Source organism: Tachyglossus aculeatus, chromosome 2, assembly GCF_015852505.1.
Source record: "Tachyglossus aculeatus isolate mTacAcu1 chromosome 2, mTacAcu1.pri, whole genome shotgun sequence".
NCBI lineage: Eukaryota > Metazoa > Chordata > Mammalia > Monotremata > Tachyglossidae > Tachyglossus > Tachyglossus aculeatus.
Genome location: NC_052067.1, coordinates 72,185,679 through 72,208,132, shown reverse-complemented (window position 1 = coordinate 72,208,132; position 22,454 = coordinate 72,185,679). Strand labels below are relative to the sequence as shown.

Sequence of the window (22,454 nt, the reverse complement as noted above, 5' to 3'; positions counted from 1 at the left end):
GAAAGGGAGTACACCATTCAGCCAGAACACAAGTTTTCACTTCTAATTTTCCATACAGTGTTACAGTAAAATTAGGAAACATATTTCCAACAGTGCATGTCTGGCTATGGCATGGCACAGCACTGGAAAGAATGGTTGTGTGCATGAGCTCAGTGTCAGATCCAGTGAGTACTATATCTACAAATTTTCTTTAATGCAGGTGTCTGCTAGAATGTAACCCCTGTGGTAGAACAGAACTGACTGCACAGCTCTCAAGTTAAAATAGATTTTCCTAGAGCTCTTAAAATGCTCTTATAGGAGAGAAGCACCAGAGTTCCAAGGGTGCTGCTAATTTCAAAGAACAAGATCAAAGTAAACTTCATCCTACAAGTTATAAAATCTTGCCTACGCAACCATAATGCAAATACTTGCCAGAAGCAACTGAAAGTTAAAATGTCAGCGGGGCTTACCTTTCTCTGGAGCTCCTTGATGGTCTGTAAAACTGGCTGCAAAGCTTGATGGGCTTCAGCAACTTCTGCATTGGATTTACTCATATAGTGCTGTCTAAGCTGCTCCGCCTGAATATAAAACAGCAGCAGAAACAGCCTCAATCAAACTGCGAATTGATTCAATAATTATAATCATCATACTCTCAATATCTCTCTACTGAATGCTTACTGTGTGCAGAGCATTGTACTAAGTGCAAGGGAGAGTACAATATAAGATAGTTGGTAGACAAAGTTCCCAGCTCATGACGAACAATGGCATTTGTTAAGAGCTTACCTTGTCCTAAGCACTGGGGCAGAAACAAGGTTATGAGGTCAGACAGTCCCTGTTCTATACAGGGCTCGCAATCTAACTATCCCCATTTACCAGATGAGGAAAGAGAGGCTCAGAAATGTCTTAGCTAAGGAACTTGCCCAAGGTCATACAGTAGGCCTCAGTGGATACGGGATCATACTCAGGTCTCCAGACTCCAACCCGGTGTTCTTTCCACTAGGCCATACTTAACATTTAGGAATATTTGAAAATCATCCCTTTTGTTCCTGCTACTTTTTGACTCAGATCCTGACTATCACACTCCTGACTGTCTTACTAAAGAATTCTTGGGCTTTCAATTCACTTTCATTATGCATCTTCAAAGAGTCTGATCCATATATATTTGTATATGTTTGTACAGATTTATTACTCTATTCATTTTACTTGTACATATTTACTATTCTATTTTGTTAATGATGTGCATATAGCCATAATTATATTTGTTCTGATGATTTTGACACCTGTCTACACGTTTTGTTTTGTTGTCTGTCTCCCCCTTTTAGACTGTGAGCCCGTTGTTGGGTAGGGACTGTCTCTATATGTAGCCGACTTGTACTTCCCAAGCGCTTAGTACAGTGCTCTGCACACAGTAAGTGCTCAATAAATACGACTGAATGAATGAATATGGACTGCAATTAATCAATGGTATTTATTGAGTGCTTGCTGTGCGCAGAGTACTGGACTGAGTGGTTGGGAGAGTACAACAGAAATAGCAGAAATGTTCCCTGCCCATAACGAGTTTACAGTCTAGAGGGGGAGACAGGCACTAATATAAATAAATAATTTATAATATATAATTTAAAGATATGTACATAAGTGCTGTGGGGTGAGGGCTGGAGTAAATCAAGTATACAGAGGTCCCAGATTGAAGTGCATAGATGATGTAGAAGGGAGAGTGAGCTGGAAAGTACTGAACAAGCTGAGGTTTGAATCCAGGACTTTCAATTTTATGGATTTGGCACCAAGAAGGCAAAAGCAGGTAAGTTTCCTCTCTCTTTCCTTGTTCCTTTACTTTTGACTATCCCACTATTGGCTTAGCCCAGGAAAGGGAGGAGGGGAGCAAGACTATGGGGATTTGCCCAATATCTCCTAGCTAACATGAAGTAGAGTTTGAGATTGTCTATGTCATCCCATATCTTAAATTCATTTTTTGCTTTCCTACTCTTATTACTTGCACTTCCACTACTGAGCCCCTTTAACTGCCAGCAGTTTGCACATTGTAAGTACACAGGATATCCAAATGGCTGCTATACTGGCAAGCTCAAACCTGGAAATGAAAAACAGAGAGAGAGAAAAAGGATACAGTACACAAAGCCTCAGTAAAACCTGGACCTGAAGAAAGTGTTGAAGGCTACGTGCTAACCGTCACCATTACTGTAAAATAACTCATGAACTTGTCCTGTTGATAGCAGCCCATTTTTTTTAATGGTAATTGTTAAGCGCTTACTATGTGTCAAGCACCACTTTAAGTGCTGGGGAAGATACAAGGCAATCAGGTGGAACACAGTTGCTGCCCACATGGGGCTCACAGTCAGACGGAGGGGGATTTAACTCCCATTTCACAGATGAGGTAACTGGGGCACAGAGAAACTAAATCATTTGCCCAAGGTCACACAGCAGACAAGTGGCAGAGGCGGGGATTAGGACCAAGGACCTCTGACCTCTGAAGAGCCCATGCTCTTTCCAGTAGGCAAAGCTTTTTCCCTTTCCTCTTCCAAACACAGGGTCTGAGGAGCACTCACCCAAATGGCAAGGAGCCAAAAAAAGTGCACTAATGTATTTTTAGGAGCAAAGGCACAAGAGATTCTCTCTCAATGACACACTCACAGAAGCACAGCTACAGTCCGCAGCGTCATCTTTGACTCGATGAACGGCTCTATTTCTAAATCTATTAATTTCAAAATGGGTGCCCTATAAACCAGAATACTCCTCCACCGCCTAAATTGTCCGAGGTTATGCAAGGAATTAGTAAAATGAGGGATACCCACAGGAAATTAAGGTAATACGTAAACTTAATGAAGCAAATGATGTTCAATATACAGAGCCTGTCCTTCATCCTTCAAATGAACGATCAACAATCTCCTTCCAAAGGGGAGGAAGGGAAGGAGCAGTGTTCAGTCTCCAATGATGCAGGCCTAGAATAGTCAGGTGCCCTACTTTCCCAACCCTATTTGCTAAGGCCTGCAGAAAAATAAGTGAAGGGGCTTTAAAAGCTTGGCTATTCTGGGTATACAAGAATGGTAAGACTTTGGAACTAGGCTACGAGCTCTGAATTATCTTGCTATTTCCAAAGGAAGGGGGAGAGAGATAGAGGATTTTCCTCCGTCTTTCTCGTGGCTCCTCACAGTTGCACAAACTCAGAATAATCAATCAATCAATCAATCAATCGTATTTATTGAGCGCTTACTATGTGCAGAGCACTGTACTAAGCGCTTGGGAAGTACAAATTGGCATCACATAGAGACAGTCCCTACCCAACAGTGGGCTCACAGTCTAAAAGGGGGAGACAGAGAACAGAACCAAACATACCAACTAAATAAAATAAGTAGGATAGAATAATCAGATGAACCGGCTTCTGGGGTGCTTATGGTTTTATCCTTCCTAAAGAAATGGATGCTTTACAAAGTAAGTGCTCAATAAATATGATTGAATGAATGAATGAATGTGAGACCAACATCACTCACTTCAAGTTCATCCTTGCCTGTTTTAGCTCTGCCCTCCCCTCTGCCCGGCAATGCTATTTCTTCAATCTTGACTCCCATGCTCACTGCCCTAACCAGCTGTTTCAGACATTTGACTCCATTCTTTAACACCCTGCCCCAACCATCGCTTGTCCTAATGACCTAGTGACATACTTTATTGAGAAAATTAAAACCATTTTATGATCTCCTTAAAATCTCCCCTGCATCTCTCCAGTCCCTCCCTCCTCCTGCCTCTTCATCTCTCCCATCTTTCCCACCAGTATCTCAAGAGGATATCTCCTTCCTCCTTTCAAAATCCACTCTCCACCTGCACCTCTGATTCCATCCTGTCAGACCTTATCAAAGTGCTTGCCTCCTTTCCTCCCTCCCTGACCAGCATCTTTAACTGTTCTCTCTCCAATAGCTTCTTTCCCACTGCTTTCAAACATGCTCTTGTCTCCCTTTATCCAATAAAAAATCTACCCTTGAACCCATAGCTCCCTCCAATTATTGCCCCATCTCCCTCCTACCATTCCTCTCCAAACTCCTTGAGCGAGTTGCCCACACCTGCTGTCTCCATTTTCTCTCCTCCAATTATCTCCTTGACCCCCTCCAATCCACAGAAACTGCTTTCAAAGATCATCAATAATCTTCTTGACAATTCCAACAGACTCTACTCCACCCTAATCCTCCTCAATCTCTCAGCTGCCTTCAAAACTGTCAACCACCTCCTTCTCCTGGAAACATTATTCAACCTTGGCTTCACTGACACTGTCATCTAAGGGTTCACCTACTATTTCTCTGGCCACTCATTCTCAGTCCTTTTGGGGGCTCCTCCTCTGTCTCCCACTCCCTAATTGTAGGAGTCTCTCAGGGCTCAGTTTTGGGTCCCCTTCTATTCTCCATCTACACCCACTGCCTTGCAGAACTCATTTGCTCCCATGGCGCCAACTGCCAACTCTATGTGGATGATTCCCAAATCTACATCTTCAGCCCTGATCTCTCTCCTTCTCTGTAGTTTCACATTTCCTCCTGCCTTTAGGAAATCAGTACTTGGATATCCCGCCTACATTTACCATGACCAAAACAGAACACCTTATCTTCCCACCCAAACCCTGTCCTCACCCTGAGTTTACCATCACTGTAGACAGCACCACTATCCTTGCTGACTCACAAGCCTGTATCCTTGGTGTTAACCTCGACCCATCTCTTTCATTCAACCCACATATTTAGTGTCACCATTTCCTGTCGATTCAACCTTGACAACACTGTTAAAATCCATGTCTTCCTCTCCATCCAAACTGCTACCAGGCTAATCCAAACACTCAGCCTATCCTATCTAGATTCCGGCATCAGCCTCCTTGCTGACCTCCCTGCCTCCTGACTCTCCCCACTATTCACTCTGCTGCCTGGACCATTTTTCTACATAAATGTTCATTCCATGTTTCCCCACTTCTCTAAGCCTCCAGTCGTTGTCCATCCACCTCCACATCAAACAGAAATTTCTTACCATCAGCTTTAAAGCACTCGATCACTTTCCTACTACAACCCTAACTGCACACTTAGTAGGTTTAATGCCAACCTACTCACTGTATCTCCATCTCACCTATCTCACCACCGGCCTTTTGCCCATGTCCTGCTGCTGGCTTCGAACGCCCTCCCTCTTCATATCCAACAGATGATTGATCACCCTCCTCACCTTCAAAACCTTACTGAAAGCACATCTCCTCAAAAAGGCCTTCCCTGACTAAGCCCTCATTTCCTCTTCTGCCATTCCCTTCTGGGTCGCCCTTGTACTTGGAGGTGTACCCTTTATTCATCCTTCCCTCAACCCCACAGCATCTATATACTATATCCATATATATATATATATATATATGGATAAGATATCTGTAATTTCTATGTTCATATGTAGTATAATGTATTATATTTACATATGAAATATGTATATTTATACATATATGAGAAAATAAATATCATTTATTGAGCACTTAATATGTGCAGAGCACTGTATTAAGTGCTTGAGTGAGTACAGTATAACAGAATTGGTTGACACGTTCCCTGCCCACAATGAGCTTGCAGTCTAGTGGGGGAAGCAGACATTAATATAAATAAATTATTGGTATGAGGTCTCTGCCCTCATTACCTTATTTTTAGTGTCTCTCTCCCCAGTCAATTGTATCTGTCCCACTGCCAGCATGCTGAAAGGGCAGGGAGGGGTGGGAATTATCTTCATCCATCAGGAGAAGAAACTGAGGCCCAGACAAGTTAAGCAGTTGGTTTCAATTCACCCAGTGAAGCAGGGGAGGAACAGGCCTGGAGCCCGGGGCTTCTGTCTTAGAATCCAGTGCTCTTCCCAACAGACCAAACTCCTGTTCCCTTAAGGAATGATTCCTCTTTGTGAGCACTGCAGCTGAGGTAAGATTTCCTTCTTTGTCCCATCCCAATTGGGCAACTCTGATCGGTTAGGAAAACAAACCTTGAGGGTTGGGTCACTCCCAGTGGGGAAGCAGGGCTTAGTTAGCGTCCCACTGTCTCCTCTGCTCAGACTAGGGTAGGGTGGGAGGGAGGTGGGGGCGGGGGTGTCCATTCATTCATTCATTCAATCGCATTTACTGAGCGCTTACTGTGTGCAGAACACTGTACTGCACCTTCAGCAGTTGCAAGTAGGGCTCAGTCTTCCTATCCACTGCCTGAGGCTGATTCCATCTTCCGGCTGGCCTACAGCACTGTACTAAGCAAGTGCGAGAGTATACCACAACAGAATTAGCAGATGCTTTCCTGCCCAAACGAACTTATAGTCTATATTAATATCTGTCTCACCTTCTAGACTGTAAGCTCATTGCGGGCAAGGAACGTGTCTACCAATTCTGTTATACTGTACTCTCCCAAGCGCTCTCTGAATAAAAAGCGCTCAATAAATATGATGATTGATTCGAGCTTCCAAACTTTCAGAAAGCCCAAACACTAATCCTTGAAGGATACTAAGAACATGAAGTATTACCCCAGAACACCCTTCCACAGGCATCCCATTACTGCCTTCAAGTAACTACAAATCAACTGCATTTCATGCCGACAAATAAGCCACAATAGACAAGCTCTCGTATTGTCACTTTAGCCGAAAGATCAGACTGACTGTGAAACTTTTGTTTCAATACAAAATTTAGATTTGTTTGCCTTCATCTAAAGTTGTTTTGCACATTTGAAACACCCACCCCAACAGGTTTACATGCAATACTGCTGGGATAAGCAAAAGGAAGAACTCAAGGAAACTAAAGAACTTTACAAATTCCTGCCATTCATTTTCACAACTCGACTGCTCATTATTTATTGAATGATCACAATGTGAGAGCTGCTGTAGAGAACACAAAAGGCATCCTACAGACATTCGGAAATAATACACTACTGCAAAGGTAAGATTTAGCTTATAACAACAAAAGCTTTCAGTCACAATTGGGAATTCTGCCTCCTTGCTCTATCATCATATTCCTTTCGACAGAGAGCAGAGAACTGTAGGAGGGTATATACATTACCATGTGTTTCCCCCCAGTTATTATGCTACAAGTTAATGAGGCAGGGAAGACATATCATTCAGAATTTCCTATTGCTGAGACTATACCACAATTACTGTATCAACTCCATGGAATTACTTTAGCTTTTTTGGGGGGGTGGGGGTGGAGGGAAGGCAACTCAGAGAGGGTATAGCAAATGGTCCAGGATATAATAATAATAATAATGATAATAATGATGGCATTTATTAAGCACCTACTATGTGCAAAGCACTGTTCTAAGTGCTGGGGAGGTTACAAGGTGATCAGGTTGTCCCACGGGGGGCTCACAGTCTTCATGCCCATTTTACAGATGAGGTAACAAGCACGGAGAAGTTAAGTGACTTGCCCAAAGTCACCCAGCTGACAATTGGCGGAGCTGGAATTTGAACCCATGACCTCTGACTCCAAAGCCCATGCTCTTTTCCACTGAGCCACACTGCTTCTCATATAATAAAGGATTCCTAGATTTTAGAAATATCCAATTATTTACTGTTTGACTCAAGAGTCAATATGAAAGTATTGCAAAAATGTGTATCAGTGTAAATGTAAGAAATGTTCTATGCACATCTCACTCCTCAAAAGCCAACCAAATTATTCCATTTCTGCATTAGCTGGACACTACTTACCATTGGCTTTAAGGAAAAATGGCTTCCCCCTACTACCTAACCTCGTTAATCCCCTACTACAACTCACCCACATACTTTGCTCCTCTAACACCAACCTTCAAACTGTGACTCAATTTCATGTTTCCTGCCACTGACCCCTTGTCCATGTCTTCCATGGAACTCCCTTCATCATCATATCTGACAGGCCACCACTCTCCCCACCTTCAAAGCCCTACTAAAAACTCATACCTCCTCCAAGAAGCCTTCCCTGATTAACCTCTCCTTTCCCCCCCACACTATTTGCCCTCCCTTCTGCAGCATGTCTGCATTTGGGTCTGTACCCAATCAATCAGTGGTATCTATTGAGCACTTACTTTGTGCAGAGCACTGTACTAAGCACCTGGGAGAGTACCCCTTAAGCACTTTGATACTCATCCCACCCCCAGCCCCATATGACTTTTATATACACATCCCTATATTCTGAAGCTTTCCCCATCTGTAATGTATTTTATGTCTGTCTCTGCCATTAGACTGTAAAGCTCCGTAAGGGCAGGGGTCACACCTACAAAGTCAATTGTATTGCATTCTCACAAGCACTTTGTACAATGCTCTGTAAACAATAAATATTCAGTAAATACCATTGATTGATTGAAATCTGAGACTCCAGAAAGGATGACAGTAAAAATAATTTTAAATCCTCCTTGTTTTCTGTGATGAAGCATATACTGAGATTCCATCTGGAGAGACTAACAGAAAAATCAATACTTCTGGGAAGATGGATTGTGGATGGGAGAGAAATGTGCCTTCACTGAAAGTACAGTTACAGTCTTCAAAAAGAGCTTTCATAGGTATCTGCTAGTTCTCCATGTTTTTATGTAACCTGCAAACTTTAGCATCCCAAGTGGTTAATTCAGAGGTTTGAATACTGTGAATTGCAAGATAAATACTCATTTTTACTGACACTACTAAAACAAAATGGATGCAACAAATTTGGGGAGATATTAAAACCTGATTGTCATTACCACTTTGTTTTTTTTTTAAGATAGAAAATATATCATGCACTTTCTAGCTGATCATCCTTATAAGTACATATTTATAGCCACTAGCTCTCAAAAGTGGTTCCACTGTAACCCAAGAAATAACAACCAGAGTCCTCTGTACTTTAATGTGATCAAAAGAAATAGGTATCCAGCAAGTGAATAAACTTTATTCTATAGAGCAAGGGAAAGGAGATTACAGCAACAAAATCATACAAAATACTTAATATCCTGGGTTGCATGTAAGAAGTGGGTCATTCGAACTTGTGAGCCATTGCCAAGAACCAAAACCAAAACTTTGAGGAAGTTTATTTTGGTGCCTTAAATTGGAAGCATGGGAAAGCAGTGGAGAAGCAGTATGGCCTTCTTGGAGGGGCCTGTGAGTCAGAAGGACCTGGGTTCTAATCCCAATTCATTGTGCCTCAGTTACCTCATCTGTAAAATGAGGATTAAGACTGTGGGCCCTATATGGGACACGGACTGTGTTCAACCTAATTATCTTATATCCACCCCAGGGCCTACTACAGCCCTGCCAAATAGTAAGTGCTTAGCAAATGTCATAAAAAAAGAAAAACAGAGAAGCAGTGTGGCCTGGTGGAAAGACCATGGGCACGAGAGACAGAGGGCATGAGTTTTACTCCCAACTCTACCAACTGCTTGCTGTGTGACCTTGGGCAAGTCACTTAACTTCTCTGAGCCTCAGATTCCTCAACTCTCAAATGGGAATTAAATTTTACTCGCTCCTACTTAGACTGTGAAGCCCATATGGGACAGGGACTGTGTCCAACCTAATTAACTTGTATCTAAATCAGCGCTTAGAACAGTGCATGACACACAGTAAGTGCCTAACAGATAGTAAGCCCTTAAATACCATAAAAAATAATTTTTTTCTTTTTTAAATCTTAAACTGCATATTTCTGTTTAGATGCAACCTATATGATGGAAACATCAATACTGTACCTGTGTTGTTTACTAATAAAACAAGAAATAAATATCTTCAGCAGAAAAATAACAAGGGACACTGTCAACTCTTTCACCCCATTCTAGCTTTGAGAAATTTAACAGTTGGCTGCCTGGCCATAAATCTCTGGACCTAAAATTATGGATTTCTTTTGGTCACTTCTCCCTTGCAAACAGTAAACAGGCAGGGTAAGCACTGTGGCATTCATGTAGAAATGAAAATATAGCACTTATAAGATGCACAAATTTTGGAAAATGACTGCAGATGGAATGAATAATAATAATAATTACCTCTTCTTTCAAACTGCTGTCTCGCAAGGTAGGAGGTATCCCTGGGTGCTTTGCTATCAATAACTCCATCAAGTTATGTGTAGAATGAAGTCTCTACGTATACACAAAAGCAACAATTATGATCTATCATGTACCAAGATGGCAAAAGTTTAGGTTATACAAAGAATGAGATAACATGGGGCAAAGTGAGCCCTCGCCAAATGTGAGGCAATGAGTGCAATTGAAACCAAGCCTCTCACTCTAAAAACATATTTACATGAACTTTCAGAGAGAGACACCGAAGCAGGTCAAGTTTCTGAAGTTTCAGAAGCAAGATACAACTCAATCTCCACGTGATACCGGAGACTGAGATGGAATCAGAGGTCCTATACGGTCAATTCAATGACAGTTACAAGGATATCACTATTACCACAGGGTCACTATTTAACTCAATCTCGACAGAGCATAAATGAGTTCAACACTAGGGAGAGACCTGTAAAATAAAGTCTCCAGTGATAAAGACAACATTGGCCTGGATTTATTTTGATTTTGTCCAATTTGCCCTTTATAAAGTTATACTTATTTTTGGTGAGATTATAGAGGTGAAATAAAACACAAACATAATTTATTAAATAAGCATAAACCATTAATTCTATATAAAAGTCACTTATGCCATCTCTGAGTTAATTTTCTTCCGGTGAACAGCACTACCAGAAGTGTTGAGAGTTACATCAGGGCTTCTAGGATCGGTGAGTTATATATTCCTTCACCTGGCCCTGGTACACAAACCTCATATCAAAGTCAAAGGATTGAGAGTTGCCCGGCAGAAAGAGTTTGCGTTTAGGAACCTCGGATGGAATACAGTTGTGGTATCATAACCACAACTGTTACCATTAACCCATCTTCATTCAATTGCATTTATTGAGCGCTTATTGTGTGCAGAGCAGCAGGCCCCAAAACGATAACCGAAGTGTTAGATATGGATAGGCACTCACTTGTAAGGAATCGGTTTTGAGCTTCTCTTTGTGCTCCTCAGAAGAACGCAATACTTCTCTGTACAGATCCGCGGCCAGGACATACTCATCTGCAGAATTAAAGACCGTTCAGAGCCGATATTCTCTAAATGGCCCTCAGCCATCCGTAATATAGATAATATTCCCAGTTCAGTAGCATCTTAACAGATGCTTTTCATTTTTAGAATAAATGTTACCAATAAATATTGGAAAGAGACTTAATTTAAAGAAAGAGGCTGCAACTGATATGATTTGTTATGGTATTAAAAGCCCGTTCGTACTTCCAAATCAAATATATTTATTCCCTTTCCAGTCCTAAAAACAAAATCCATAAATCTGAGGCCAACCTAGTAACAAATTTTAGACCGCTGGTATGGTTGGATCCAACGCAAAGAGAATTCAAAATTCCAGAGGGAAGACTAAGTCCCAAAGTACTAACAACAATACATTCAGAACCATCAAAAGCATTTGAGACAATGCTTTCAAGACCAGCAGATCAGGATGCACACCCTTAGCAATAAAATAACACGTTCTTCTTGCTCATTATGTCAAAGGTCAAAACACTTTATCTCCATGACATCCCAGTTCAAAAACTAAAGGTTTTACCATTTTCTGTCACACCGTTCAAGCTTAGTTTGAGGTGTTGGGCTTCCTGATACTCAACATCAGGGAGTGCTTCATTATTTCAAAGTTTATATTTGAATGAATTGAGACCAGTCTTGCTGGCAATGCAGTAGCAACTCTGCTTGCTTAACACTGTAAAACTGGTTTAAACACAGCACCTGAGCTGACAGATGAAGGGACAATTGTCACTAATAATGATATTGTGTGATTTTGCAAAGCAAAGGAATTTTAAATGCTCCAGTCTCACTGAGTTCTGTGAACCTTATTAAAATAAGCAGGGAAAAGGTTTTTGCTGGCCCTCTAAATTACCTTCACATAGATTTTCATCCTGTTACTTGTGCTTTTAAAATATGGCTCCAGCAGTTATTATATATAAAACTCCCTCTGACCCAAAGAGCAAATTTTCTAACATTTTAGTCCGCTTGGAGGTGGTCTTCTGGATGGCAAAATCCTGCGCACGGCTTTTTAAAATTAAGGATTTGCATCCATATAATTATGTTGCTTGGTGATGGAATCATACAATCAGTGCTTCTTGTTTAAGATTTTAATGATTTCTGATTATCATTCTTCTACAGACACATGGTTATACTGGTATTTTCACCACTGTTTACTGGAAAAATCTCATTTGGCTAAACAGCGTTTCTAAGAAAAACTGTCAATTGTTTTTTATTACTTTGGACATGCTGTAAACATGAAGGTTTATGTTTTTTAAACGTTGGGTCAGTGAACACAGAGTGGCGAAACTGACTTCTTTCTTTGTTTGACCTAGTTCTACGTATTTTAATCACAAACTCTCCTCCCAGAAAATTGTGGAAAGCATGAGGTAAAATGCAGTCTGAGATCTCAATGTTAAATTTTGGCCACTTGATGGCACTAAAAATATTCAGTTTAAAAAATTCACTTAAACTGCCAAGTAAATTTCTTCTGAGTTCAACCCAAAGTTGAAAAGTGAAATAATTCATTCATTCGATCGTATTTATTGAACGCTTACTATGTGCAGAGCACTGTACTAAGCGCTTGGGAAGTACAAGTTGGCAACATATAGAGACGGTCCCTACCCAACAGCGGGCTCACAGTCTAGAAGGGGGAGACAGACAACAAAACAAAACATATTAACAAAATAAAATAAATAGAATGGTAAATATGTACAAGTAAAATAAATAGAGTAATAAATCTGTACAAACATATATACAGGTGCTGTGGGGAGGGGAAGGAGGTAGGGCGGGGGGGATGGGGAGGAGGAGAGGAAAAAGGGGGGCTCAGTCTGGCAAGGCCTCCTGGAGGAGGGGAGCTCTCAGTAGGGCTTTGAAGGGAGGAAGAGAGCTAGTTTGGCGGATGTGCGGAGGGAGGGCATTTCAGGCCAGGGGGAGGACGTGGGCCGGGGGTCGACGGCGGGACAGGCGAGAATGAGGTACAGTGGGGAAGTTAGCGGAAGAGGAGTGGAGGGTGTTGGCTGGGCTGTAGAAGGAGAGAAGGGAGGTGAGGTAGGAGGGGGCGAGGTGATGGACAGCCTTGAAGCCAAGAGTGAGTTTTTGCCTGCTGTGTAGGTTGATTGGTAGCCACCGGAGATTTTTGAGGAGGGGAGTAACATGCCCAGAGCGTTTCTGCACAAAGATGATCCGGGCAGCAGCGTGAAGTATAGATTGAAGTGGGGAGAGACAGGAGGATGGGAGATCAGAGAGGAGGCTGATGCAGTAATCCAGTTGGGATAGGATGAGAGATTGAACCAGCAGGGTAGCGGTTTGGATGGAGAAGAAAGGGTGGATCTTGGCGATGTTGTGGAGGTGAGACTGGCAGTTTTTGGTGACGGATTCGATGTGAGGGGTGAACAAGAGAGCAGAGTCAAGGATGACACCAAGATTGCAGGCTTGTGAGACGGGAAGGATGGTAGTGCCGTCAACAGTGATGGGAAAGTCAGGGAGAGGGCAGGGTTTGGGAGGGAAGATAAGGAGTTCAGCCTTGGACATATACTACTACATATACTACTATAATACTACTAATATTCTAGCTTATTTCCATACATGTTATATTTTTACATATTTTCTCTAGCTAGGGCCTGAAATCCATCCAATCTTCACTGCACAATAGATAAGTGAAGGCACCAAACATCCTGACCTAGTAAAGTAAAAAAAAAACACAAAACCTCTCCATGTTAATTTAAAATAAGCATGTTTACTTTATATATTTTTTTTCTTATGGAAGTAACTGTATTGCTATTTTTTAAAACTGCATTTTCAGGCAAATCAAATCTGGGGCATTTGGTTCTCTTGAGAAACTTGAGTGAAGAGTCTAAGTTAAAAAGAGCAAGTTCACTCTCAAGAGTTGCAGTAGAACATTGTTCATCATTCAGGAGAGAAGAAGCACACTGATCTTGCCAACATGACACAGTGCTTGGTCATTTCTACACTTTTTTGAGATTGGCAAAATCAGAGATACATGAACAACTAATGACTGGCAGTTACTAAAAATATAAGGATGGTCCAAAATTGACTCACTGGTTGTCCTAATGAGAAACAACATCTACCGAAAAGAAACTGGTGAATAGTGTGACGACTGTACCATCAAAAGAGAGCAACAACATACTGGCAACGCAGGAAGAGGTGTTCTCGGATTCTGGCAACATCATGCAACACCTGTAGCCTGAGCTGCCCATATGGGTAGCCACAAGACCTGACTACTCATTTGTGACTAGACAGGATTATTAATTATTATTAATCCTAACCTCTACAAGTATTTGTGGCTAAGAACTACATAAAGTGAAAACAGCAGCATGTGACTGCAAACAATTAACAAGACAGCACACAAAGGTCAGTTTTTGTGTGAACACGGAGTAGGCAGGACTGTGGGCCTGGTCTTTTCAGTCATCCCCGTGGGTGAATTTCACCATCACTGTTGTCATTTTCAACTACAAAGGGAGATTATATACCTAAACTATAAATACAAAATTTTACTGATTTCTGGAATATTCTGGATAGTAATAAATATTAAATTTTTTCTACATCGGCTATATTTAAGAGGAGAACTGGTTTCTATGTAGTGACTATTCTATTAGTTTTAAACTAACCAAGAATGAGCACCCAAAACACTATTTTTTATGTTATTTTTATTTTTTATGGGAAGCAGCATGTTTTAGTGGAAAGAGCATGGGTTTGGGAGTCAGAGGTCATGGGTTCTAATCCCGGCTCCACCTCTTGTCAGCTGGGTGACTTTGGGCAAGTCGCTTAACTTCTCTGTGCCTCAGTTACTTCATCTGTAAAATGGGGATTAAGACTGTGAGCCCCACATGGGACAACCTGATTACCTTGTGTCTACCCCAATGCTTAGAACAGTGCTTGGTACACAGAAAGCACTTAACAAGTACCATTATTATTATTATTTCACTGTACAATAATCTCCTATTCTTAGTCTTATCTAAATCTCAACTAATATGCTTTGATCTACTCTCCAGAGCATTTGGACAACATGGTTCTAAGGTGTTTGGGAAACACAGTTCTGTGTTAGGAAATTTTCAATTCATACTTATGTCTCAGGTATTACTTTACTTCAAAATTTTCTGCTGAAACAAATTACTTACAAGTAGTACAAAGTGTCTATCTAATCTCTAGATTATCAGAGTACCCAAACTATTGACACTATTCTCTTATAGTTGAAATAATTCTTATTAGGAGCTTACTGTGTGTAGATCACTGTATTAAGCATTGGGAAAGCATACATAAGAGGGAATGATACACAGACCCTGTCCCTCAGGGTGGGATTGGGGAGGGAGGGGGAGCTCATAAATCATACTTATTCACACAATTTCCCTTAAAAATGACATTATCACCTAGGTTGATCTTTCATTTAAAGGGCTGAGCTGTAGAGAAATAATAATAATAGAGAATTTGTTAAGTGCTTAGCATGTGCCAAGCACTGTACTAAGGGCTGGGATAGTTACAAGACAATCAGGTCCTGAATAGTCCCTGTGTCACATAGGGCTCACAGTTTAAGTAGGAAGGAGAGCAGGTATTGAATCCCTATTGTACAGATGAAGGAAATTTAGTACCAGAAAGGTTAAATGACTTGCCCAAGGTCACCCAGCAGGCAAATGACAGAGCTAGGGTTAGCACTTAGGTCCTATGGAGATTAAAATTCACCCTCACCCATTTATTCAACTTATTTATTAAAAAATTACTATGTAACAAGTACAGTGCTGAGTGCTTTGGTAGATACACGGGAGACACTGTCTTACATGGGGCTTCAAATCTAAGAGGGAGGGAGAGCAAATATCTAATCCCCATTTTACAGATAAAGGAAACTGAGGCCCAGAGAGCTGAAGTGACTTGCCCAAGTCTCCCAGCAGGCAAATGACAGAGCTGGGTCTGGAAATGGGTTCTCCTGACACCCAGATTGTGGTCATTCCACTAGGCCACTCTGATCCTAAGAAAGTGGCCTTATAAAACCAACACTTCCTATATAACTACGTTACACTGCATTCCACCTCTTTTGATCAGTTTTCTGAAGCAATCCACATTTCATTTAGAATCCAAATCAACGGTTTAGATTTAAAAATAATATCTAAAACCCAAAATATGCACCTCTACCACAGTTTTGGTTGGGATTTTTGTGGATGACTCCAGTGGATTTGTTTTTTAACAAAGGAACTTTTCCCCAAAGGTAAGATTGCTATGGAAATTATTTTCTAGCTAAATTGTGTTCACATGGCAAACAGTTCAAGGCTGAGTACAACAAATGTTTTATATAAAAGGAAATCTGTTAATTTGGAGAGGGCTAAAAATGGAGGGCACAAGGGAGGGCAAATAAATTACATTAATAGAGGCTGAAGTCTTCTACATTTCCCACCAAGAGCATTTAAATGCAACAAAAGTTACAAGGCAATCTGCTTCTACCTTTAATGATATGGATGCCAGCTAAACCGTTGAGTGCACACACCAGCTGCCTATGTGCTTCTTCACACTCGGTTCGACATTTCTTCTGTAGTGATGTCAGGAGCTCTTCCATGGTCATGGTGCTGAAATAAACAGCAGACTGCTCAAATTTGAAATAAAAACAAAAAGGCTCTAGTCACTTGCTACTGGGTTGCTATACAGGGCTGAGAGGTTCTACCAATTTAGGGGCTATGTCCTTCTCAACATTCATCAAGAAAATGTTGGTACACACATTGTCAAAGTCATCCCTCAAGGCACTGCCCTCCATAACAAGGAGAATTACAGCTCTTTCTTATCCCCTGCTATCCTGATATAATGTAAATCCAGAAATAAAGCTTTCTATCGATAGCATTTACTGAGCCCCTACCATGTGCAGAGTACTGTACTGAGTGCTTGGGAGAGTACAAAAGAGATAGATGCTATTCTTGCCCTCAAGAAGTTTAGTCACATTATTTAGTACTTAGTTTCCTGAAGTGTAACAGACATAGACCCCGTAAGGAGCAAACAAATTAGCAGAGCAAGGAACTGGCTTTACATGCAAACTGCATAATATAGCATCAGACAAATAAGCCTTTTCAGCCACACCTGCACACATGGATCAAACAATGGCATGTACAGAGCACAAAGCGCTGGGGATAATACAACAGAATAGGCAGACAGCGCTCTTAGAATCACAGAATCAGTTTTTAAAATGATGCAGCCTCCTATCTCTACATAGACGTATAATAATTGTGGCACTTGTTCGACACTTGCTATCAATGTGCTGGGGTAGGCACAAAATGATCAGATCCTACAGTTTAGGTCGGAGGGAGGACAGGTGCTGAATCCTCATTTAGGAGATGAGAGAACCGAGGCATAGGGAAGTTACGTGACCTGCCCAGGGTCAAAAAGCAGGCACCTGGCAGATCCAACATCAGAACCCATGAGAGGCCTGCCTCTCATCTCTACATCTATGCATCTAAATATAATACATATATATATTATATAATATAAATCCAGCGCTTATAACAGTGCTTTGCATAGAGTAAGCACTTAATAAATGCCATTAAAAATGTAAATAAAGGACAGCTGGCATTCATTTCTGTGGAACATCATTAGAGGTTCACATGCTGGCTTACAACAAATTGTGCAAAGCAAACATTGTTTTCTTCCTTTTTAATGTACCAAAGACCCCCTTTATAAGATCAATACAAACATATACTAATTAACTTTTAATCACCTACCACTGGTAAATTAATTTCACTAAGTACTAAGAACAGATGCATTACAACTGAAATGTAGGCGCAAGCATACTCCTAAAGGATTCCATCCCAAGATAGAAAAAAGGGGCCATTATTTTTTGGCAAATGACAAAATTGCTTTTGTTGGGGAATGAGAAGATTTAACACTATACTACCATAGAGCACGTTGCATTGTCAGTTTCCTTATTTCAGCCCTGATTCTCTTATTCATCAAGGAATCCTTGGCAAAGGTTTCTTTGTTTATTCATATGCACATAGAAGCCTTGGGCCAAATCATTTTGCCTATTATTTCAGGAATGGCCTACTGGGGCATCAGAGAGGATTATTATAGGAAAGAAATCAATACAATGCCAGAAAGGAGTCTCCTTCTTTTTAGGATTTTTTTTTTTGCTTTTCAGAAATGTAGTCAGTTTGTTCTTTCTCTTCCACTTAACTGCCACCCCCAGAAACACTACTGCTAAATCAATGCAGTTTTAGGTCCCATTTGGCACATTTAACAGCACAACATTTGTGTTCTACTAGGGCTGTTTGATGGTTCTCTGATCAAGAGCTGTCCTAGTTAACTTCTCTTAAAAAATTGTCCTGTGTACGACTGTGGAAAGAGAGGAGGAAATAGGGGAAAGAGAGTGGGAGATATGGAGAGAGGAAGGACAAAAATCCCACTGGATAGGACAGCTCCGTGATGAATGGTCCTGTGTACGACTGTGGAAAGAGAGGAGGAAAGAGGGGAAAGAGAGTGGGAGATACGGAGAGAGGAAGGACAAAAATCCCACTGGAAAGGACAGCTCCGTGATGCTGCTGATGCATCTAACACTTCCTTAGATTCCTGGCAGACATGACAGAGTGAGACTGATGATATTAACACCACCCTTTCACTCTGCTTCTGTCAGCACCTCGCACTTCAAAAGAAGTGCCAGGGTAGAAATCTAGGAAAAACTAAGGTTTCTATAGGTAACAGTACAGGGAAGTGAGTGAGGATAAAGGAAGAAGGGAAGATTACTGCTAGGCAAGAGATAAGCATAACATGAGAAGCAGTTTGACCTGGTGGAAGGAGCTCAGGCCTGGGTGTCAAAGGACCTGGGTTCCAATCTCAGCGCCAACATTTACCTGCTGTGTAACTTCTCTGTGCTTCAGTTTCCGCATCAGCAAAATGGGGATTCTACTTCCTACTTAGACTGTGAGCCCTATGTGGAGCCTGATTATTCTGTATCCAACCTGCTGCTTAGTATAGTGCTTGGCACACGGTAAGCACCTAACAGATATCATTATTATCATTATCATCATCATCATTATTATTAACAACATAGGGGGGTAGCACCTTGTACAGACAGAGAGTTGAGTTCAGTTATAAAATCCTAGTTTGGCCTTCCTGGGGGCCTGCAGTTATGGCTCTATAAAGAAGGAAAAGCAAGTTCCATGTGGTTTTTGAGTGACCCACAGTTCATCCCACTACCTCTTCGGCAAGGAATGATGGAGCCACATCAGAGAAAGGGTTTTACGGGTGGTGTAGGGATGGAAATTTCCCCATCTCCTTCAATACCACCACCACGAGTCTCCCTGTTTCCAGAATCCCACAACCTTGGTCCGACCCTGGACTCCTCAATGCCTTCAATTTTCACATCCCAACTACTAAGCGTGGCTCAGTGGAAAGAGCCCTGTCTTGGGAGTCCGAGGTCATGGGTTCGAATCCTGGCTGCACCACTTGTCAGCTGTGTGACTTTGGGCAAGTCACTTCACTTCTCTGGGCCTCTGCTCCCTCATCTGCAAAATGGGGATGAAGACTGTGAGCCCCCCGTGGGACAACCTTGATTACTTTGTATCCCCCCCCCAGCGCTTGGCACATAGTAAGCACTTAACAAATACCATCATTATTATTATTATTATTACTAAATCCTCCCAGATTCACCCAGTCCTTTCCACCCACACAGCTACCATCCTGATCAAAGATCTACTCATATCACAGCTACGTAGCATTAGTCTTCTTGTTGGTCTCCAGTGACCTTTCCCCAATTAGCTCCCAGCATCCCAAGGCATACAAACCCACCAGGAGTCTCCAGCAGCTTTGCACTTAAAAAATACCCACTTACGGTTTTCAAGTCTCCGTTCAATTACTTTCTCTGATTATTCTATTTGTAAATGCTTTTATGTGAGTGTTAGCCACTTCTAACACTTCTTTGTTTCGTAATCCCCTTAGCAACATGGTCTGCATCAAGTCAATAAATACCACTACTACTACTATCACTGTGAGTGCTCAGTAAATCCTCCTACTACTGCCTAAGCCTCTCTCGTACAATGAACTGACAATTTTTCCAAAGTAATTAGTTACTTTATGTTGAACTGATATAAGGCCAGGATTTTGTTCCCGGCTTCTTCATTATCCTGAAAGTGAATTTAACTTATGCTGTGCTAATGAGGAACTGGATCTAATTAGAAGTTAATGATCGAAATAGAACATGAATGCAAAGTCATTCTAACTATGGTGACCTAGCGTGGCAAAATCTCAGCAGTCTGCTGGTTTGAGTTTAGTTTTGGGAAACGGAGAGATACATCGGGTCCCCCCACAACGGCCGACCCGTGCTGCACTGTGATGGGGTTGAGGTGAGCTGCAAACCTGTTCCAAGTAAAGCAAGGCCGGCTGGAACTCTGCCATCAGGAAGAAACCCACCACTGCCAAACCACCTTATGTCTCACGTGGCAGACAGACCCAGCAGGAATCCTGAAAACTAGGTGCTAATGCTGGCAGGAAAAACCACAGTGGCTACCCAGGCAACAGTCTACTGCTCTAGGGTGCCGTGGCACAGGGCTGCCCCGTATTGTGGTCACTCTAGACCCAAATGGGTTTTGTACACAAAATCCTCATGTACATTTCACAACTTGCTACCCCTACTTGCTTGATGCATTCATTACCCCAGAGGGAACATGACTGGCAGGGCAAGAGTGAAAACGCGCAAGTTTGTGCAGGTTCTCGATCCTGAAGTCATCATCACTGCACTGAAGCTCATCCATCACTCACGACGGGAAGCTTCATCACATTATTGGGGTACCAATAATCCTCAAAAGATGGTAAAGCACACAGGATGTGTGTGTTTGGGTTCTCATTAGCTTTTATGTCTTTCAGGTTGTGTTGCATACGGAAAATGGACTTTCAGACTGTGAGCCCACTGTTGGGTAGGGACTGTCTCTATATGTTGCCAATTTGTACTTCCCAAGCGCTTAGTACAGTGCTCTGCACATAGTAAGCACTCAATAAATACGATTGATGACGATTTTAATGTATTTTAGGTAGAAGAATAAAACTTTTTCCCAGGAGAACATATGTTCCTTCAGAGCAAGTAGTGAGCCTTGGAATTCCCCTGGTATCTACCATAATACTGTGCAAACAGGTGGACGGCTAATACGTATTATCGACTGGCATGAACAGTCATTATCCGTGAAGCGGCCTTGGTTTGGAAAGGAGCTAACAGCTTTAACAGTCAATAGATTTTCGGCTGGGTAGCATCCTGTGGTAGCTGATTACTTTTGACCACACTCCGGAGAGCCCCGTTGTGCAAAACTGTCTTCTTAATGCTTTTCTAACTAGCTGATTAGCATGGTATCAAAGGTGTTTTCTGTCTGGAAAATTGGTCATTAAAAAAATAAGATAATTGTTTTTTCTGTGCTACGGTAATGATAATAGTAATAATAAATGTATTTATGAAGAGCTTATTATGTGCCAAGCCTTGTACATAATACAAGCTATTTAAGTCCCACATGGGCCTCGCGGTCTATGTTGGAGGGAGAACAGGTACTGAATCCCCATTTAGCAGATGAGAGAACTGAAGCCCAGAGAAGAAAAGTTAACTTGCCCACAGTCACACAGACAAGTGGTGGAGCCAGCATAAGAACCCAAGTGCTCTGAAACCCAGGCCCTTACTCTTTCCACGAGGCCACGCTGCTTCCCTACATTAGCAACCACAGAGGTAGCCGTAGAAAGAAACGCAAAGGAAACCTTTTCTGCAGGGGCAGGAACTCTCCACGAACAGCCTGAGGATGGCAACAGGCCTGCCTCAACCTCAACAGTGGATACAGAATGGAAGTGACCGTCCTCCTGTCCAGACTGCTAAGCTTCAGAGCCCAATCAGAAATCTTCCGGAGCTTGACCAGGGCATCCTGACAGCAAACCTCATGCTGACGGTGATAGAAATGTCTCTCCACGGGAGAAAAGTGAAGCCAGTGTACATCCTCGGTCTGTGGGGGAATCTGGATCTGGGTAGAGGAGAACAAACCAGAGGAATCTGATTTTTCACCTGTACAATCCCCCTCCCCCTTGGGCTTCATTTATTTTTCTGAAATACTCTCCTCCTCCCTCCTCCCCAAGCCGGGGGGTGACGGGGGATGGGGACTACTCACTTGGTCAATCACGTCTTTCTTCGCAGATCTCCACATTATCTTGGCAATAAGACTGTAGAGGGGTTGAGGATTTCTTCGGCAATAAGGTCGATACAGAAGTTGATCCCACCAGTGCTTGACCCAGTAAGGATCCACGCCAAGAAACAGCACTAACCCATACAGATCTGAAACAAAACCCAGCGGAAGAGCTGTTTATATATTTCTCTGTCACCATTTAAAAGACCCGCTTTCGCAGGGATTTTAGTGGGTAAATTATTCATCATTATTTACAGCACACAGCACTTTTCCAGAGGTAAAATATAGATTAGACAGACCTTTGCCTCAGGGAGGTTACAATGTCAAAACACAAGCTGAACATGT

General features: G+C 41.9%; 1 protein-coding gene across 2 annotated transcripts in view; it reads right to left on the bottom strand.

Annotated features, from left to right (window-relative positions):
- SHPRH (SNF2 histone linker PHD RING helicase) overlaps positions 1–22,454 on the bottom strand; it is a 171,384-nt gene that overhangs the window by 63,849 nt on the left and 85,081 nt on the right. For both annotated transcript variants that reach the window (XM_038762901.1, XM_038762893.1), the window contains exons 12-17: positions 22,095–22,258; positions 21,694–21,950; positions 16,426–16,547; positions 10,898–10,986; positions 9,924–10,016; positions 450–557 (exon numbers count right to left, since the gene is read on the bottom strand). In XM_038762901.1, coding sequence (XP_038618829.1) covers positions 450–557; positions 9,924–10,016; positions 10,898–10,986; positions 16,426–16,547; positions 21,694–21,950; positions 22,095–22,258 — 833 coding nt within the window. The remainder of the gene's footprint in view (positions 1–449; positions 558–9,923; positions 10,017–10,897; positions 10,987–16,425; positions 16,548–21,693; positions 21,951–22,094; positions 22,259–22,454) is intronic.